This window comes from Sinocyclocheilus rhinocerous, unplaced genomic scaffold (assembly GCF_001515625.1).
Source record: "Sinocyclocheilus rhinocerous isolate Xijiao unplaced genomic scaffold, SAMN03320098_v1.1 scaffold1965, whole genome shotgun sequence".
Classification (NCBI taxonomy): Eukaryota; Metazoa; Chordata; class Actinopteri; order Cypriniformes; family Cyprinidae; genus Sinocyclocheilus; species Sinocyclocheilus rhinocerous.
In genome coordinates, this window is record NW_015625577.1 from 504,053 (window position 1) to 519,335 (window position 15,283).

At 36.4% G+C, this 15,283-nt stretch overlaps 2 protein-coding genes across 2 annotated transcripts in view; one reads left to right on the forward strand and one right to left on the reverse strand.

Annotated features, from left to right (window-relative positions):
* The window catches only part of LOC107752009 (MDS1 and EVI1 complex locus protein EVI1-like), a 174,839-nt gene extending 169,464 nt beyond the window's left edge, over positions 1 to 5,375 (forward strand). Inside the window, exons 15-17 of the mRNA XM_016567848.1 lie at positions 3,110 to 3,343; positions 3,431 to 3,602; positions 4,377 to 5,375. Of these exons, the coding sequence (XP_016423334.1) occupies positions 3,110 to 3,343; positions 3,431 to 3,602; positions 4,377 to 4,505 (535 nt within the window). The 3' untranslated portion in view covers positions 4,506 to 5,375. The remainder of the gene's footprint in view (positions 1 to 3,109; positions 3,344 to 3,430; positions 3,603 to 4,376) is intronic.
* Positions 5,376 to 5,436: 61 nt separating this feature from the next.
* The window catches only part of egfem1 (EGF-like and EMI domain containing 1), a 73,146-nt gene continuing 63,299 nt past the window's right edge, over positions 5,437 to 15,283 (reverse strand). Inside the window, exons 32-33 of the mRNA XM_016567836.1 lie at positions 9,498 to 9,685; positions 5,437 to 6,077 (exon numbers count right to left, since the gene is read on the reverse strand). Coding sequence (XP_016423322.1) covers positions 9,585 to 9,685 — 101 coding nt within the window. The 3' untranslated portion in view covers positions 5,437 to 6,077; positions 9,498 to 9,584. The remainder of the gene's footprint in view (positions 6,078 to 9,497; positions 9,686 to 15,283) is intronic.

A 15,283-nucleotide genomic window follows, 5' to 3' on the forward strand; every position in this document is an offset into this window, starting at 1 on the left:
GTATATATATATATATAATTTAATATATATTTATTCATATATAATATTTTATATAACGTTTTATTATTTTTTTAAATAATGCAATTTAGTCTCTAAAATCATATTTATTTTTTATTTATTTTTTCTATCTATCTGTCTGTCTATCAAATCAATGTATGTCCAAAGTCCACAGATTGAGCTTCTATGTAAAAGTTTAGATATTCACTTTACTCCCAATCATGTGTGGGCTCACGCACACACGCAAACTCACACGCAATTCGAGTGTCCATTAGGCTGTCAGTCATCAGTTGGCGCTAGTTGCCTCAGGCAGATTGGAGGTTATTATACACAAACATTACTGAACACAACACTTCTCATGCCTTATTCATTAACCCTCACCTCTGAGTGAATAGCATCACATGAAAGGAGCGGACGGGTATGGCAGTGTGTATTAAGTGCACATGTGAACGTATCTGTGTGCGTACATATATTCTGTACGGTTGTTAATCATTAGCCTGTCGCCTGCGGTTTTTAAGAGCAAAGATTAGGGCAGGTCTCCAGCAGGACGTGATTACTGATTGGCCGACTGCGAGCGCGTGCAGAACGCTGTTGACTTTTGGCTGCGTGCGCGTACATGAATTTTGCCATCTGCATATGATAATTATCGCAGATCATTTCCCAGCAATGATCATCAGGTTGGATGACGGTTTAAATGTTTGACCTGGTCATCCGTGTGTGTGTGTGTGACAGATAAAGATCTTACATGCTTTTGTTTTTTGATTTCTTCATTGTTTCATTAAAAAGATCCTAGAGTCATTACAACATCGGCTGTGTGTGTGTTTGCGCGCGTCCCACATCTGGTCCCAACATGTGTTTGTGAACAGGAAGTAGGTGTGGGAGAGGAGGTCAGAGGTCGCTGAATGTTTCCTGTCAGAGTGACTGCTCCTGATAGATACTTTATCCTCCACAAATTACCACAGCTCTCTCTAATTAGCCGATCTGTTTTCATCATAACGCCATCGCTGCTTCTTTCGTTCTCTCGTTCCCTCTCTCGCTGTATTAGCGGTGTGCGGAGTGATGAGAGAAGGTGATTTCGGGATTATCAGACATGTGAAAAGGGCTTTATACGGTCAACCCTGCGACTTTACACTAATCTGAGGGAAGAACGGAGATGTAGATGTAAATGAAATAGATAGAGGTGAGAGATGAAACCTAGAGGAAACATGTTATTGCTCAAAGACATAATGGAGTTCTCAAGTTATGTTTCACTTAAGTATCAACTTTGTCCCAGATTTCTCATGAAGATTGTTGATATACAATAAGAACATGGATAGATGGATGAATGGATGTTTGGACAGATGGATAGATATATGCAGTATGGGAAGGTTACTCTGGAAATGTAATAAGTTACAGATAACATGTTACCATATTTAAAATGTAATAAGTAGTGTAACTATTTTAATTACTTTATTAAAGTAATGTAACTGATTACATTTGATTACATTTCTAAATTTAAATTTCTACATTTTTTCAACATTTTTCTAAACCGTTAATCATTTTCAAACTTTTAAACCAGGCAGGGTTAACCCTACAGTTGTACTCCACACTGATTACTGTGAGACTTTCAAAATCCGTCATCACTTGAATTAAGATTATAATAATTTAATTTGAAAGCACAGCAATCAGACTTTAGCACTTCTTTTTACTTTGAGATCGTTCTGAGGTTAAATACAGATTTAAAATCATAACAAGTATCATAGTTTAATAGCTATGATACTGTTTTTGAAATCAAATACGACAGGAAGCTACGACAGGAAACACTGGCATTCAACAATACTTTGGAAAAAACAGTTAATTTAAAATATAAAGCATACACAAACCCAAACAGGAAATAAAACAGTTATCAAATAAGTCCTATTCTGTGATCTAAACTCCTGAAACATTGGTTTTAGAGCAGTCAATGCAATTTTGAAAAGAAATCAATCAAATGTGTGTAAAAATATTCAGATGTAACCTCCCTTTGTAATCATTATCATTTTCAGAAGTAACTGTAATTTAATTACACATTTTTCTCAGTAACTGAAACAGATTACATTTACATTTATTGGTAACACTTTATTTTAAGGTGTCCTTGTTACACGTTACATGTACTTGCTATTATAATAACAATAAATTATGCATAATTACATGCAAGTAACCCTAAGCCAAACACTAATCCTTACCCTAACCATATAGAAAGTACATCTAGTTAATTAATATTACTCAGTACTTAAATGTATAATTACACTATAACAAGGACACCTTAAAATAAAGTGTAACCCATTTATTTTGTAATTAAATTACATAATTCCGTTACATGTAACTAGTTACTCCCCAACACTGGATGGATGGATGGATGGATGGATGGATAGATAGATAGATAGATAGATATTCATTGCACATCTGTACAGACAGACTTATATTTTCCCATCCTCTCTGTATTTGTAATTTTTCCCTCTCTGTTTTTAAACTTCAGATGGGAAGTTGCTATTTTAAGTTGAGGAAATAGTAGAATCGGGACAAAACGAGTGAATCAGCCTTAATATGGCTCCTTTGGCTGGCGTATATTTGCGTGTGTGTGTGTGAGTTTGGATAGCTGGCCTCTGTCTCTGTGGGGAAATGGCTGCTTTGGCAGCTCCTTCTCTCCACTCACCAAATGGGCTGTCAGCTAAATATTTGGCCTATTAGATGAATTGGAGATAAAGAAGAAAATAAACTAGGGAAAGAGGAGATGTGAGATGTTTGAGTGAGAGCGAGAGCGAGAACTGAAAATAAGTGAGAGGAAGTGTAGAGGCCTGCTGTCTAAGTGCCCTGCAGATGGGCGGCTCATTTCTGCCAACCAGGGGCCCTCATAACTGATGACAAACAGTCTCTTTCTCCAACACACTCGCCTTCTTTCTCTGAGCATTTCCTCTCATTTAGAAAGCGTGGGCATGTGGTTCTGCTTTTTAAGATGGTTTATTTTTTCGAGGCAAACAGAACTTGGTTTCAGCGCTAAATGATTTTCTTTCTGTAATCAAGGATCGGCGTATCAGTCAAAAATTCATGCCTGCATAATGTCATTACAAATGATTCTCTTTGTTCTCCGTAGGCTAAACGGCAGTCATTTTGATGGCGACAAAGCCCTGCCTGGTAAGGGGTCACGTGACCTGGATGAAGAAGGGGAGGAGCTCAGAGCTGAGGAAGAGGAGGCGGAGCATAGCGACAGTGCCAGGAAACCCAGCGAGGATGGCGTGCCCAGCAGTCTAGATCACGACATAAACGATGACATCGATTTCGAGGGACCAGATGATCTGGAGATGAATAGCAAATCCTCGCCACAAAGGTATGCAGATAAAAAAAACTTGTTTATATGCATTTAATTTGTGGCTGTAAATGAATCTTCTAAAAATAATCTCTGCATCATTTGCAGGTTTAATGAGGAAGAGGACGATGAAGATCACAGCAGTTTCTCCACGCTGGATCACATCCGTCACTTTAGTATGGAGGACGGAGACCTCAGCGACAGTGATGTCACCAGCTTTGGCCCCGCCCACCTGCAAGAGGGCATCAAGCAGCCTCTATACAGGAAATCTAAATCACAGGTATAACTATCGTTTAAAACTACTTTTTCAAAATGATATAAATTCAGAAAAATAATATTAATTTTTACAATATTATTTTAAAATAAATTACTTATTTAAATACTATTTTATTTTAGTGTTGTTAATAATAATAAAAAACAACAATAATTAGTAGTAGTAGCAGATAAAGTATTTTTAATAATAACAGTTATCAAAATGTCCATGATAAGTTTGTTTTATAATTAACAATATTTTATTATTTTATTAATTGTATTATTAATTGATATTAATAACAACATTATTAATGAAAATTATTTAAAATATTAAATGTTAAATTAATATTTGACTAAATGTAATAAATGACGTATTTTATTACTAATATTTTATTTTGGTGTTATTATTAATATTAATTGATAACAATTAACAATATGGAATTATTTATTAATTAATAATAAGTATAACATTTTTCATGAATTTCCTTTAAATAAATTACTTATAGAATTACTATTTTATTTTATTGTTGTTGTTATTATTATTATTATTACTATTATTATTGCTATTATTAGTAAATACATTTTCCTATTAATAATAATTAATAAAAACAAGTAATACATTTTCCATGAATACAATTTGTGTACGTAAATTAACATTATTTTTTTTGTTTTATTAATTGTATTATTAATGATTATTAATGACAATAATAATAGCATCATTAATATTATTATTATTATTAAATACTTTTTCCATGAATATAGTTGATAGGTGTATTTGTAACTGTATATCTCTCTTTTTAAGGCATATGCTATGATGCTGTCCCTAGCTGATAAGGATCCACTCCATTCGTCTACCCATAATGCCCCGATGTGGCACAGCTTGGCCCGTGCTGCAGAACCCAGCGCCATTCAGTCTCTCAGTCACGTATGACACGCCCATGTACCATGTGACCAAACTTAACATTGTGTTAGACTACCGCCAGAGTCCCTGGTCCACAGTCACGCCTGCACAAGTGCCCAAATCCTCATTCACTTCCACCACACACACCCAGATCCTGTGCATAGCAGCTCACTGTCCCACATACATCAACAAATGATTGACTGACTGTTTGATTGACTTATTGATTAGTAGGAATGACAATAGTGTCAGTAATTTTGATGGTGATGATGAAGACGATCATGACAATAGTAGTAAGACATAATAATAATTGTATTTATTCTGTCAAGTTCCAATGTTTTGCACAGCAGTGGCAGCTGGTGAACAGTTTTTGAGATTGCTAATGAAACGTCGGTGTCATGTTTGTGAGTTTTGTCCGCTAAAACCGATGGGTACTAAGAGTAACAAATGAGAGTCTTCCACAAGACAAATGTGATCGCAGACTATTCAGGCACAACCGCTTACCGGCCTGTAAATATCTTTAGAATTACCGCCATCACACACAAACACAAATAAACGCAAATACAGACACGCAAAACAACCATGTGTGTTTTTCAAACAATCTTTTAGGTCTTGTACAGAAACGTACAAGTTCACAAACGTATGTGAGGGGTCGTGGGGTTAGTGTTTCTCTTTTAAGATATTCTCCAGGAGTTTGTGAATTTGAAAACGTAAACAGATACACATAAAAGGTGTGACCTTTAGACCTCTCTCTGGCGCTGCTTGTAAAAAAAACAAAATAGGTGTAAGGAGCGAGACAAGTTCTGTCCAATTAAAGCACTGCATTACCTTCAACCCACTTTCCCGCCAGTTTGTGCGAAAACATGCTCTTTTTAGTTAGTGTCTTTTTTAAGTTGGAAGAGTGGTTGGAAACTACTAGTTTAAACTAGTTTAAGAATTGAATCTGTAGAACTCGCGTAAAGGGCATTTTATCATTTCCATGGTAACTTTTTCCATTAGTTGGCGAACGATACCACTAAATAGCCTGAATGCTAGTCTTTAGCTACACCATCCTTGTGTGTCTTTTCATTTATAGACAATCATGGGTTCCTTGTGTTTATTTTTTCCCCTTGTCGTTTGTTGCTTTGTTTTTGTCTTTCTTTTATTTCTTGGTTGATGTCGTCAATGTTATTGCTGTGTATCTTGAAAGTTGTATTTATTTCTCTGCAAACTGTAGTTTGTTTACTGAATAGCACTGCTCTCAAGCGCCCCCTTGTGTTGAAATGAAGAATTTCTCACTGAAAATTTTGGGGGAAGAGACTCTACTGGGGTTTGTAGAAACGTCTGAATGCCAGATAGTATTAAACGTACCATCACAGCTTATACTTCTAATAAAACTGGTAAATGATATAGATATTACGTAGGTTTTTTTGTATGACAATTTATTGATTCAACTGTAAAATATAAAAAAATGAGAAAATAGAGAAAAAAAGGAAAGAAGAATAAAAACAGCTGATATTATTTCTTCATAAAACGCATGATTGGTCCAAGCTGTACCTGACATTTTCTATGGTTGTCTGCAAGCTTGTGTGACGTTTGGGTCCATGTTGATTTCTTGTGCCAAACCTAGGAGAAATGCCAGATTTTGTTTATCCTCACGAGGTGAAGGACCAGATCTTTCCTATTTCACTTTGTTTGTTTTTTTGTCAATGTTTATAATCCCATTTTTAAAAGTAATCAGTGAGTTGAGGTACTTCTGTTTTAATGCTTTCTACAATGTAACTGTATTGCATTATAATTCAATACTGTGGGAGGAGTTACTGATAAATAAAAAAAAAAAAACTCCTATGTGGGCGGACTGTGCACTCTCACACTGGCTCTGTCTCTGTTTGTATTAGGGTGACTCTAACAAAAGAAATTTTAAGGTCATATTTCACCCCAAAAGTAAAAGAAAATATATATAAATTGTATTTTGCATATAGAAAATAAGGACTAAGATTGTTTGTATTATAACAGTATTAAGTATTGGTATATTAAACAATATTTAATAGTATATTAAATATTATTATTATCATTGTTATTGTACTAAATTTAATTTATGCTGGTTCTAATGTCCACACAGTATATGACCATAATTATTATAATTCAAATTTTTAAATTCCCATTATTCCAATAATTATGATTATATTATGCAGGTGCAGTGTTTTTTTTTCTTTACTTTAATAAGATTTTTTTTTCAAGCCAATGAAAAATATATTTATAGTATTTAAATAGTATATTAAATATTATTATATTAAAATAGTATATTTTACATTAGTATTTATTGTACTAAATTTACTTTATGCTGATTTTAATGTTAAAAAAAAATCATTGACAATATATGACTATAATTATAATTGTCATGAAAAAGGTCTCAAATTCCACTTATTTTAATAATTACAATTGTGCAGGCACAGATTTTTTTGCTACATTAAAATCTGCTAAGTAAATTTAGTTGGTGCAATAAATACTATCACAAGTTTATTACAGTAATGAAATAGTTTTAATTTTTTCATTTTTTGCAATACATTAGGATACTGAATAATGTAAAAAAATATATAAATACTTAATTTTCTCATATAATTTGTATTGTGTTTTTCTTGATTTTTATATATATTGTGCTTTTTCCATAATTATGTCTCTGAATTAGAGATCAAAATATGCTGGTGCAAAGAAGATGTTCTCACACAGATACTCAGTGTGCCGCAGACACACATGTTTCTGAAGACAGAATAAAACTCTTTTGATAGCTGCTCTCTCACACACCCACTCGTGTTATTTCACACCGAGACACATAAAAATCTGGTTCACACACACTGCCAGACGGACACAGCGCGAGTCTGATCCCCGGTCATCGCTCTCACACAGATCCACTGTCCCGCAGCCAGAGAGAGTCTGCGAGAGAGAGAGAGAAAAGCGGCTGAAAGACAGACGAGGGAGGCAAGAATGCACGCTGCACTCGTTTGTTTGAGGGAAATGATGGATGAGGTGGAGAGATGTGATGACCTGGCTCATCGCTCAAACTCTCAATGAGAAACAACATTCGACTGACGTCTCTCTCTCATTGTTTAAACGGGATCCAACTTCTCCAGCCAACCCGGTCAGAACCCCTCGTTCTCACCCTCATAATTCTCCCTCCTTCTTTCCTAATCATATTCCCCATTGTCTTTCTTTTTTTTTTCCAGAGGGATGCCATTTTTATCACTCTCTCTTCCAGTCCATCTATTCTTCTCCTTCTGTCCTTTCCTCACCCTCTTATTCTTTCTCTCTCTTTCTGATTTGTAGTGGGTGGATGCCATTGTGGACACAGGGGTGATGATTGCTTGTCTGGGATCGAGGTTTTGTGTGTGATGAGAGTCAGGGTGGGATTTGCTTGGGAAAATTAGTTAAGACCTCTTTGTGTTTCCTGCCATTTTCACTCAACATAAACTCGATTTTGTTGTCCCTGTCCGCATTACGAGGGTTAGACGACACTGCCGCAAAGACAAAACACAGTCACTACAACCCAAACAAATGGAAGTTCTGTCAACATTTACTCACCATTGTATTGTTGCAAACCTGTATGATTTTCTTTCTTCTGCAGAACACAAAAGCTAATATTTTGCAAAACGGTGGTTGGTGTGTGTGTGTAATAAAAGTCAATAGGGTCCCATGTTGTTTTGAACCCCACTGACTTTCATTTGTATTAACTGTTCTTAAAAATATCTTCTTTTGTGTTCTGGAGAAAAAAAGCAAGTCAGTACAGGTTTGGAACAACATGAGGGTGAGAAAATGACAGAATTCTAATTTTTTATGTGAACTATCCCTTCAAGGCTTGTTTGTACAGAGCCTCTAAAAGGACATGATGATGGTTAAAAAAAAAAAATGAAATGGGAGGTAAATTATACGTACACTCACAAATTTTTTTTGATGAAAATATGAGGTGGCAATAGTTTTGTGAAAGACTTCAAAAATATTAAAATATACGTACACACGACACGTATAAGAGTACGTGTCAATGCATTTAAGAAAAATTTAAGAAATTTGAACCACCATTTTTGCTACCCATTTGCTGCACCTTTGGCTCAGAATGCATTTTGTAATTCCCACTGCATTTTGCTACAATTATCACAATGCAATACGAAGTGTCCTACTTGTGAGTCTAAATGCATTTAGGAAAAATGGCATTTAAATGATAATTTTGCTACAGTTTTTGCTTGGACATGTTAAACATATCTAATCAATTTGGGTAATCCAATTTTATTTTAATTTTGCAACTTATAAAGCGTTAAAATGTTTTTAATATACATATTAAAACTAGTGTAGGAAATGGCAAATGTAAATTATATAACTGAATTTTCATTTTCATTTTGCACTAAATGTTGCACATATGTATGGGAAAATGTAAATTTAAATACAGAAATACATTGCCATTTTACATATTGCATTGTCATTTTGCATATTACATTTCAAAATGAATTTTGCTACCCATATGCTTCCATAATACAGTAGGATGTGACTTCATTTATTTGAGACTTTACAATAAGGTTCCATTTATTAACATTATTTAACTACCTCAGTTAACATGAACTAACAATGAAAAATACATCTAAAGCATTCCTAGTTAATGTTAATTTCATCTGTTGATACTATTTAGTGGAAACAGGAATTTCCAAAGTTGTTTAGACCTGACTGGTCAAAACGGTGCCAATTTCAGTGTACGCACATCTATCAGTCACCTGAGCCCAATTTGTATTTTTGTACTATTTTTTTTTTTATATTATTTAACAGACCTACATTAGCTAACATGAACTAACAATGAACAGTTGTATTTTTAACTACCATGAATAAAGATAAACAAATAATGTTACACATTGTTAATGTTAGTTAATGCATTGACTTACGTCTTGACTTGCGTTAACTAACGGGACCTTATTGTACAATAAAGTGTTGCGAGACCAAAGTTGTCCCTTATTTAAGTGGAAACTGAAATGTAAGGTACACAGTAAAAGCGGGTGTCACACTCACTGATAATTGATGGCCCGCTTTTGGTCAGCGCAAGCCGTCAGTCTCTGAGCTCAGTGGGGCGTCCTGCTTTGATGAGGTCATCATGGGTCAGCCAGCTCTGATGAGGTCACAGCAGGTCGTCCCACTTTGATGAGGTCGGCTGGAGAGGGGTTTGTGGGTGCTGTAGTAGGGTGAAGGTGATAATGGGTCTACAGAGGAGGAAAAGAGGCCAACATGGACCATTACTGACCAGCTGTTTGCCGTGAACGTCTGTCATGTGCTTGAAAGATCACAGGCCGCGGCTTGTACATCTCCCTCTACAGGGCAGCATCTCGACCCTCACATACTGTCAATATGAGTGTGTGTGAGCCCCTCCTGCACACACACAGTCACATTCGTCCTTCTCACGGGAGTGGTTGTGTTTGACGGGGGAATTTCCCATCGCTCTCATCAGAGTGTATGGATCTATCTAATGAACTAATGAGTCTTTTGGCATGGGTACAAAACAGCCACACACACGACATCCCACTCTTATATGTGTGTTCAAACACAGGCCCCTCTCTTTCATGTCGACTGAAACATGCCTGTACACTCTGCCACCACCCCACAGTGGCACCGCAGCCCTGGTCGGGACATCTATCATGGTCCCTGAGTGCAGGGTGTGACACTGCTGGCACTCTCTGCCTGATTAACTGGGCACTGTTACTTGCCCCCTTGCCAAACGAAACAGCACCTGCTGTGCTTAATGGTTGGTACAGAAGGCACTGCAGGCCTTTCATACATGATGGGCATAGAGAGCCATCTTTAAAGTGATTTCTAATACAACAAGCCATGATTAGCTGGTTGTTTTACCACAGCTTATTCTTAAAGGACGTTTACAGCAAGGATCACAGCTATAACCAGAACATTAACTATAAAGTTTAATTATACTAGAACAGTGAAGTCCACACCACAGCTATAACTATAACATCACAGAAAAACACTGTTGCTATCATTTTCAGAACGATTTTTTAACAATTGACCTTAAAGGGGTCATATGATGCGATTTCAAGTTTTCCTTTCTCTTTGGAGTGTTACAAGCTGGAGCATTATAAATTGGTGGCAAATGCCGTGATAAAACACCAATGTTAAATAATCCCATGAATTATATTAATTTACCTGAATTATCGGATTTATAATGTTATAATGCTTTTCAGTCATGAAGTCAATTCATAAGACAAATGAAGGCTTTTTAAGGGTATGTTTACACGACAACGATGTATAGAAAACTTTTTTCCTAAAAACATCTCAAATGCTGTATTATGCATGCCATGCCAGAAGCTGGCGATGTCACTGTTTTTGAAAGAAACTCGCACTTGCCTAAAGACTAAACTTGTAATATGCATTCGCATGACTTCACCTTTTCCACAAATTCCACATTCCACAAATACACCTTATTTTTCCCGGTTATGGCTTGAAGGGATACAGCTACGGCCAGAAAATAATGAGAAATTACATTTGCTACCTTAGATTGTGTTTTATTAATATCCACACCCCAACCCTAAACCTAACCGTACATTAACACAAATAGCCCTACAGTAATTAATTGTTGCTCAGCATGGCAAAAATGACACAATATTGATGTGCGCATACATGCCCAGTAGGACAATCTGGCCGTAGCTGTATCCCTTTCAGCCCCAAAGAGCGGGCAAGGCCATTTTTAAATTGAATGTGTCTGGCTTCCGGTGTCATTCAACAAAATTGCTAGTATTGCTGCTTGATATTGCAAACTGGTGTGTCTTACCATATTATTTTAATGTATTATCTTAATTGTGAACACACTGGTTTGTAGTGCAAAGTTTTACCGTTTATTGTTATTCTTCTCCTTATTTCCTTACAGCGCTAATGAACCGGAAGTCATTCACAGAAATTGACTTCCGCATTGAAAAATACGTTTTATTGTAAAGGACAAAAAAAAACATAAGCCAAAGGAAGACGTTTACGGAAAAGTTTTTTCTTTTCATTTTAAAAACTGTATTATGCATGCATGTGCCAGGCCAGAAGTAGGCGATGTTGCTTTGTAAATAAACTGGCGCATGCCTTTCAAAATCATTCAAAAGTGCCCCTCTCAGACAAATAGCAATGATATTGTGGTCAGTAAAACAAAATGCATTTTAATTATAATTAACATGACAATGTGTACAAAACAATAATTAATCGCTCAAAAATCGGAAAATTCCTGTTTATTTTTACATATCTGTCAATCTGAGGCGTTGCTATGGTTGCGTGCGTTTTGCTTGACTGAAACTTCATGAAACTATCATAGTTAAATGAAGCCCAAGTGCTACCTACAGGTTATGTGAAGTGAAGGCTGGCGAAATGGTGACGTGAAAGGACTTGATTATATTACCATTTTGATAACTATGCAGCATTATGAAAGTGTCTTATGCTCATCAAGCCTGCATTTATTTGATCAAAAATACAGAAAAAAAATTAATATTGTGAAATATTATTGCAATTTAAAACAACGGTTTTTTTCTATTTTAATATACTTTCTAATTATAATTATATTTTTCTAATTATAATTTCTGTGATGCAAAGCTGAATTGTCAGCATCATTACTGAAGTCTTCAGTGTCACATGATCCTTAAGAAATCATTCTAATATGCTGATTTATTATCAATATTGTAAACATTTGTGCTGCTTTTTTATTTAGGCTATTTATTTATTTTTTTGTAACCTGTGATACTTTTGGGGGTTATATTATATATATATAATTGTTTTTTGTTTTTTTTTGTTTTTACACTGCCCCTATTTTACATTTGAGCCCCTGCCCCTAAGGGACCTATATGCACGTCCCTGATCGGTATCACAGTCTATGGTCGGTATCGTTAAAATAAAGCTCTTTGAAACCAGTTTTCGGGATACCAAAACACCGTTGTTGTGTAAATGAATGGCCAAAACGCATAACAGTTTTCCGTTCCGTCATCGTGTCGTGCAAACGGTCCCCAAATCGCTAAGAAGTCGCTACCTGTTGATCGATTGATTAAAGACGTAGCAATCTTGTTTTACTTACAAATCCAAAATCACTATTTTAAAACCCCTAAGGATCAAAATCGCTTATTGTCTATGTCTAATGGTTTTAGGACTAAACAATAGCTCTACTGAATAAGGCTTACTGTTTTTCACTGCACATCTAGAGATCAGATATAAAGAGATGGATTTACTTTAGTGAATGATTGTTGAGTTGTAATAGCTCAGATTGTCTACAGTTGGCACAGAGCGGAGAACCAGATGAGGAGTTTTATATATGCCCTCCAGTGAGGTTTCTTCTTTTAATACATCTCTCGCAAATCGCACACTCTTTTCATCCCTCGCTGTTTTTGATAAAGTCAGGCCGGTGGCAGCTGTGGCTGGATACGTGACAGCTCGTAAGCCGCGGAAGGAGCGGCGGCCCCGTTAAAGACTGGCGGTTTCATTCGGGGATTTGTTGTGATCCCCCGGGAAACGGGTCATTAGCGTTATTGATGGGCACTCAGTACGAGCGGCGGATGCCGCCATGCATATGGTTTTAATATGACAAGACGTGTTAGGGGAACGGCTTACTGTTTAAAATGCCTCAGAGGTCCGTGGACCTGACGTAAAGGGCCGTTTACGCTGGAATTGGATAAAAAGTCAAGTGTGCACTTGGAAACTCACTTAGGCTACCTTAGATATCGTGCATGACGCACTGAAATTAAAGGTTGCTCATCGACTATAGTTAGAGCTTTATTACTATAATTTGGACCCTCAAGATATTTTCACTGGTTTGTGGAAATGCTGCCACATTTCCTTTCAGTAATGCGCTGATACACCCACCACTTAGTGCCACAACAATCTAAAACACAATCACCGTCTTGTCTGATTGAGCAGCAGCAAAGTAGTTTAAATGCTCATTTTTAAGACCACATTCTGAACACTATTATCAAGTAGCCTACTTAGTTTAACCGGTCTGTGCATTTAGGGCACACAAGGTCTGCATCTCATGATTATACTGGTTTGAATCAAGAGTTTCCACTAGCAATTTGTATGTTGTTTCAATAAGCCTACCTCAAAAACGTCAGAATAAAAAATAGTTTCAGTCAATTATTTAGCCCAAACTAAATTCAGTAGCTTCATTTTGTAAAAAGCTGTTGGGTAAACACAATAAAATCAAACTAAATATATTAGATACATATCTAAAATACAGAACTCGGGATAGAGTATTGTTTTTCCTTTTTGTTGGCAGTTTGTGCACATTTTTGTATTGGGAAAAATTGACATGTAGCCTAGGCCTATTTTAAGTTTTAATGATTAAATGTGTTGGCCAATATAATGGTGTTATTTTGTGTGTGTGTGTGTGATAACTTTTAGGCTACATTTCCGCTCTATTATTGTTTTGTGTTTCATAATTGTTTTACTGATCAAATTTAGCTAAAAAAGAAAACTGATTAATTGGTTCTTTAATGACAGCTTACCCAACTAATGAGTCAACGTGTCAAATGATCTCTTTTTCATGGTCAGTAACAGTCTAAATGTGACAACTAGCCCCGCTCTCCTCAGTCTACCACAGGAATGGTAAAACAAATGGGGTTTGTGGCTCGTCAGGCGTGCAGAGTGTATCCGAGGTCTGGCTTGACCACCGGCACACCACAATACTGCATCGGGCGCCACCTAGTGGCCCTCCTCGACACTGACCAATGTTGACACTGCACGAAGCACTGCTCATTGACATTCACCCAGAACCTGCTAAATGATCCCTGAATAATTTAGATTAATGACGGGGTCCTGTTAAAAGAAAAAAAGTATGATAGTGCTCTTTACGTATACACAGAGATGCTGCGTGTTGATTTTTTTCCTTCACTGAAACCAGGGGATTCCAGTGTCTGTGGCGTTCACACAGGGCGCGTTTGTTGGACTGGTTGCACATGTGTCACATCTCTGTCTGTTGAGTTGGGTCTAGTAGTAGAATGTCAAATAGGGATCCAATTGTTATTTAATGATTCTGGATCCATAACGGGAAAAAATAACATACAAGTAATGCATTTCTTAAGGTGTGTTTACACAGACTTTATGACTTTTCACATACCTTTTAGAGGCCGCATAAATATGCAACCAAAAATTGGTTCTGACTACTTTAAAATATTGAATAAATATTACTAAAACGCTAAATAAATAAATATTAAATATAAAATTGGGCTCATCATTCATTCAATCTTGATTAATTTAGGCATGACAAAAGCAATATATCGAGTCAGATTTTGATTAACAAAAAAGAACTGACTCATAAGAGTCCATTTTGCGGGATTCAGATCGGAAATAGCCTACTGCTGTACTATGTATTTGATCACTAAAAGAACCGGTTTGTTCGTAAGATTCAGTTGATTCAGTCAAATCGAATCACACTGGTGGAGTTCGAGAAGCGTTAAATGGAACACCGGATGCACATTTTCCACACGTTGGTATAATTCTTTAGGGGCTTCATGAAAAGTCTATAACATACTTGGGTTCAAATTTCTCAATGGTAGTGTAAAACAACACCCTTTTTACCTTGTCAAAAACAGCTCTGTTCACAGCGACCCATTTCGGTGCATGTCCTTTTAAATGATAATGAGCTACTGCTCACCCAGCCCTTCTCTTCCGTTAAAGTCACCATTCTTATTCATGCCGTTATAACTGCTCAAACACGATTTAAAACCCCTTTATAGACCCTCTACAAAGGCAACCTTAACCAGGGGCGTCATGCACTCATTTTTTTTGAGGGGGCACCATAGACTGGGGGCACGAGTGATGGTGGGGGGGGGGGGGGT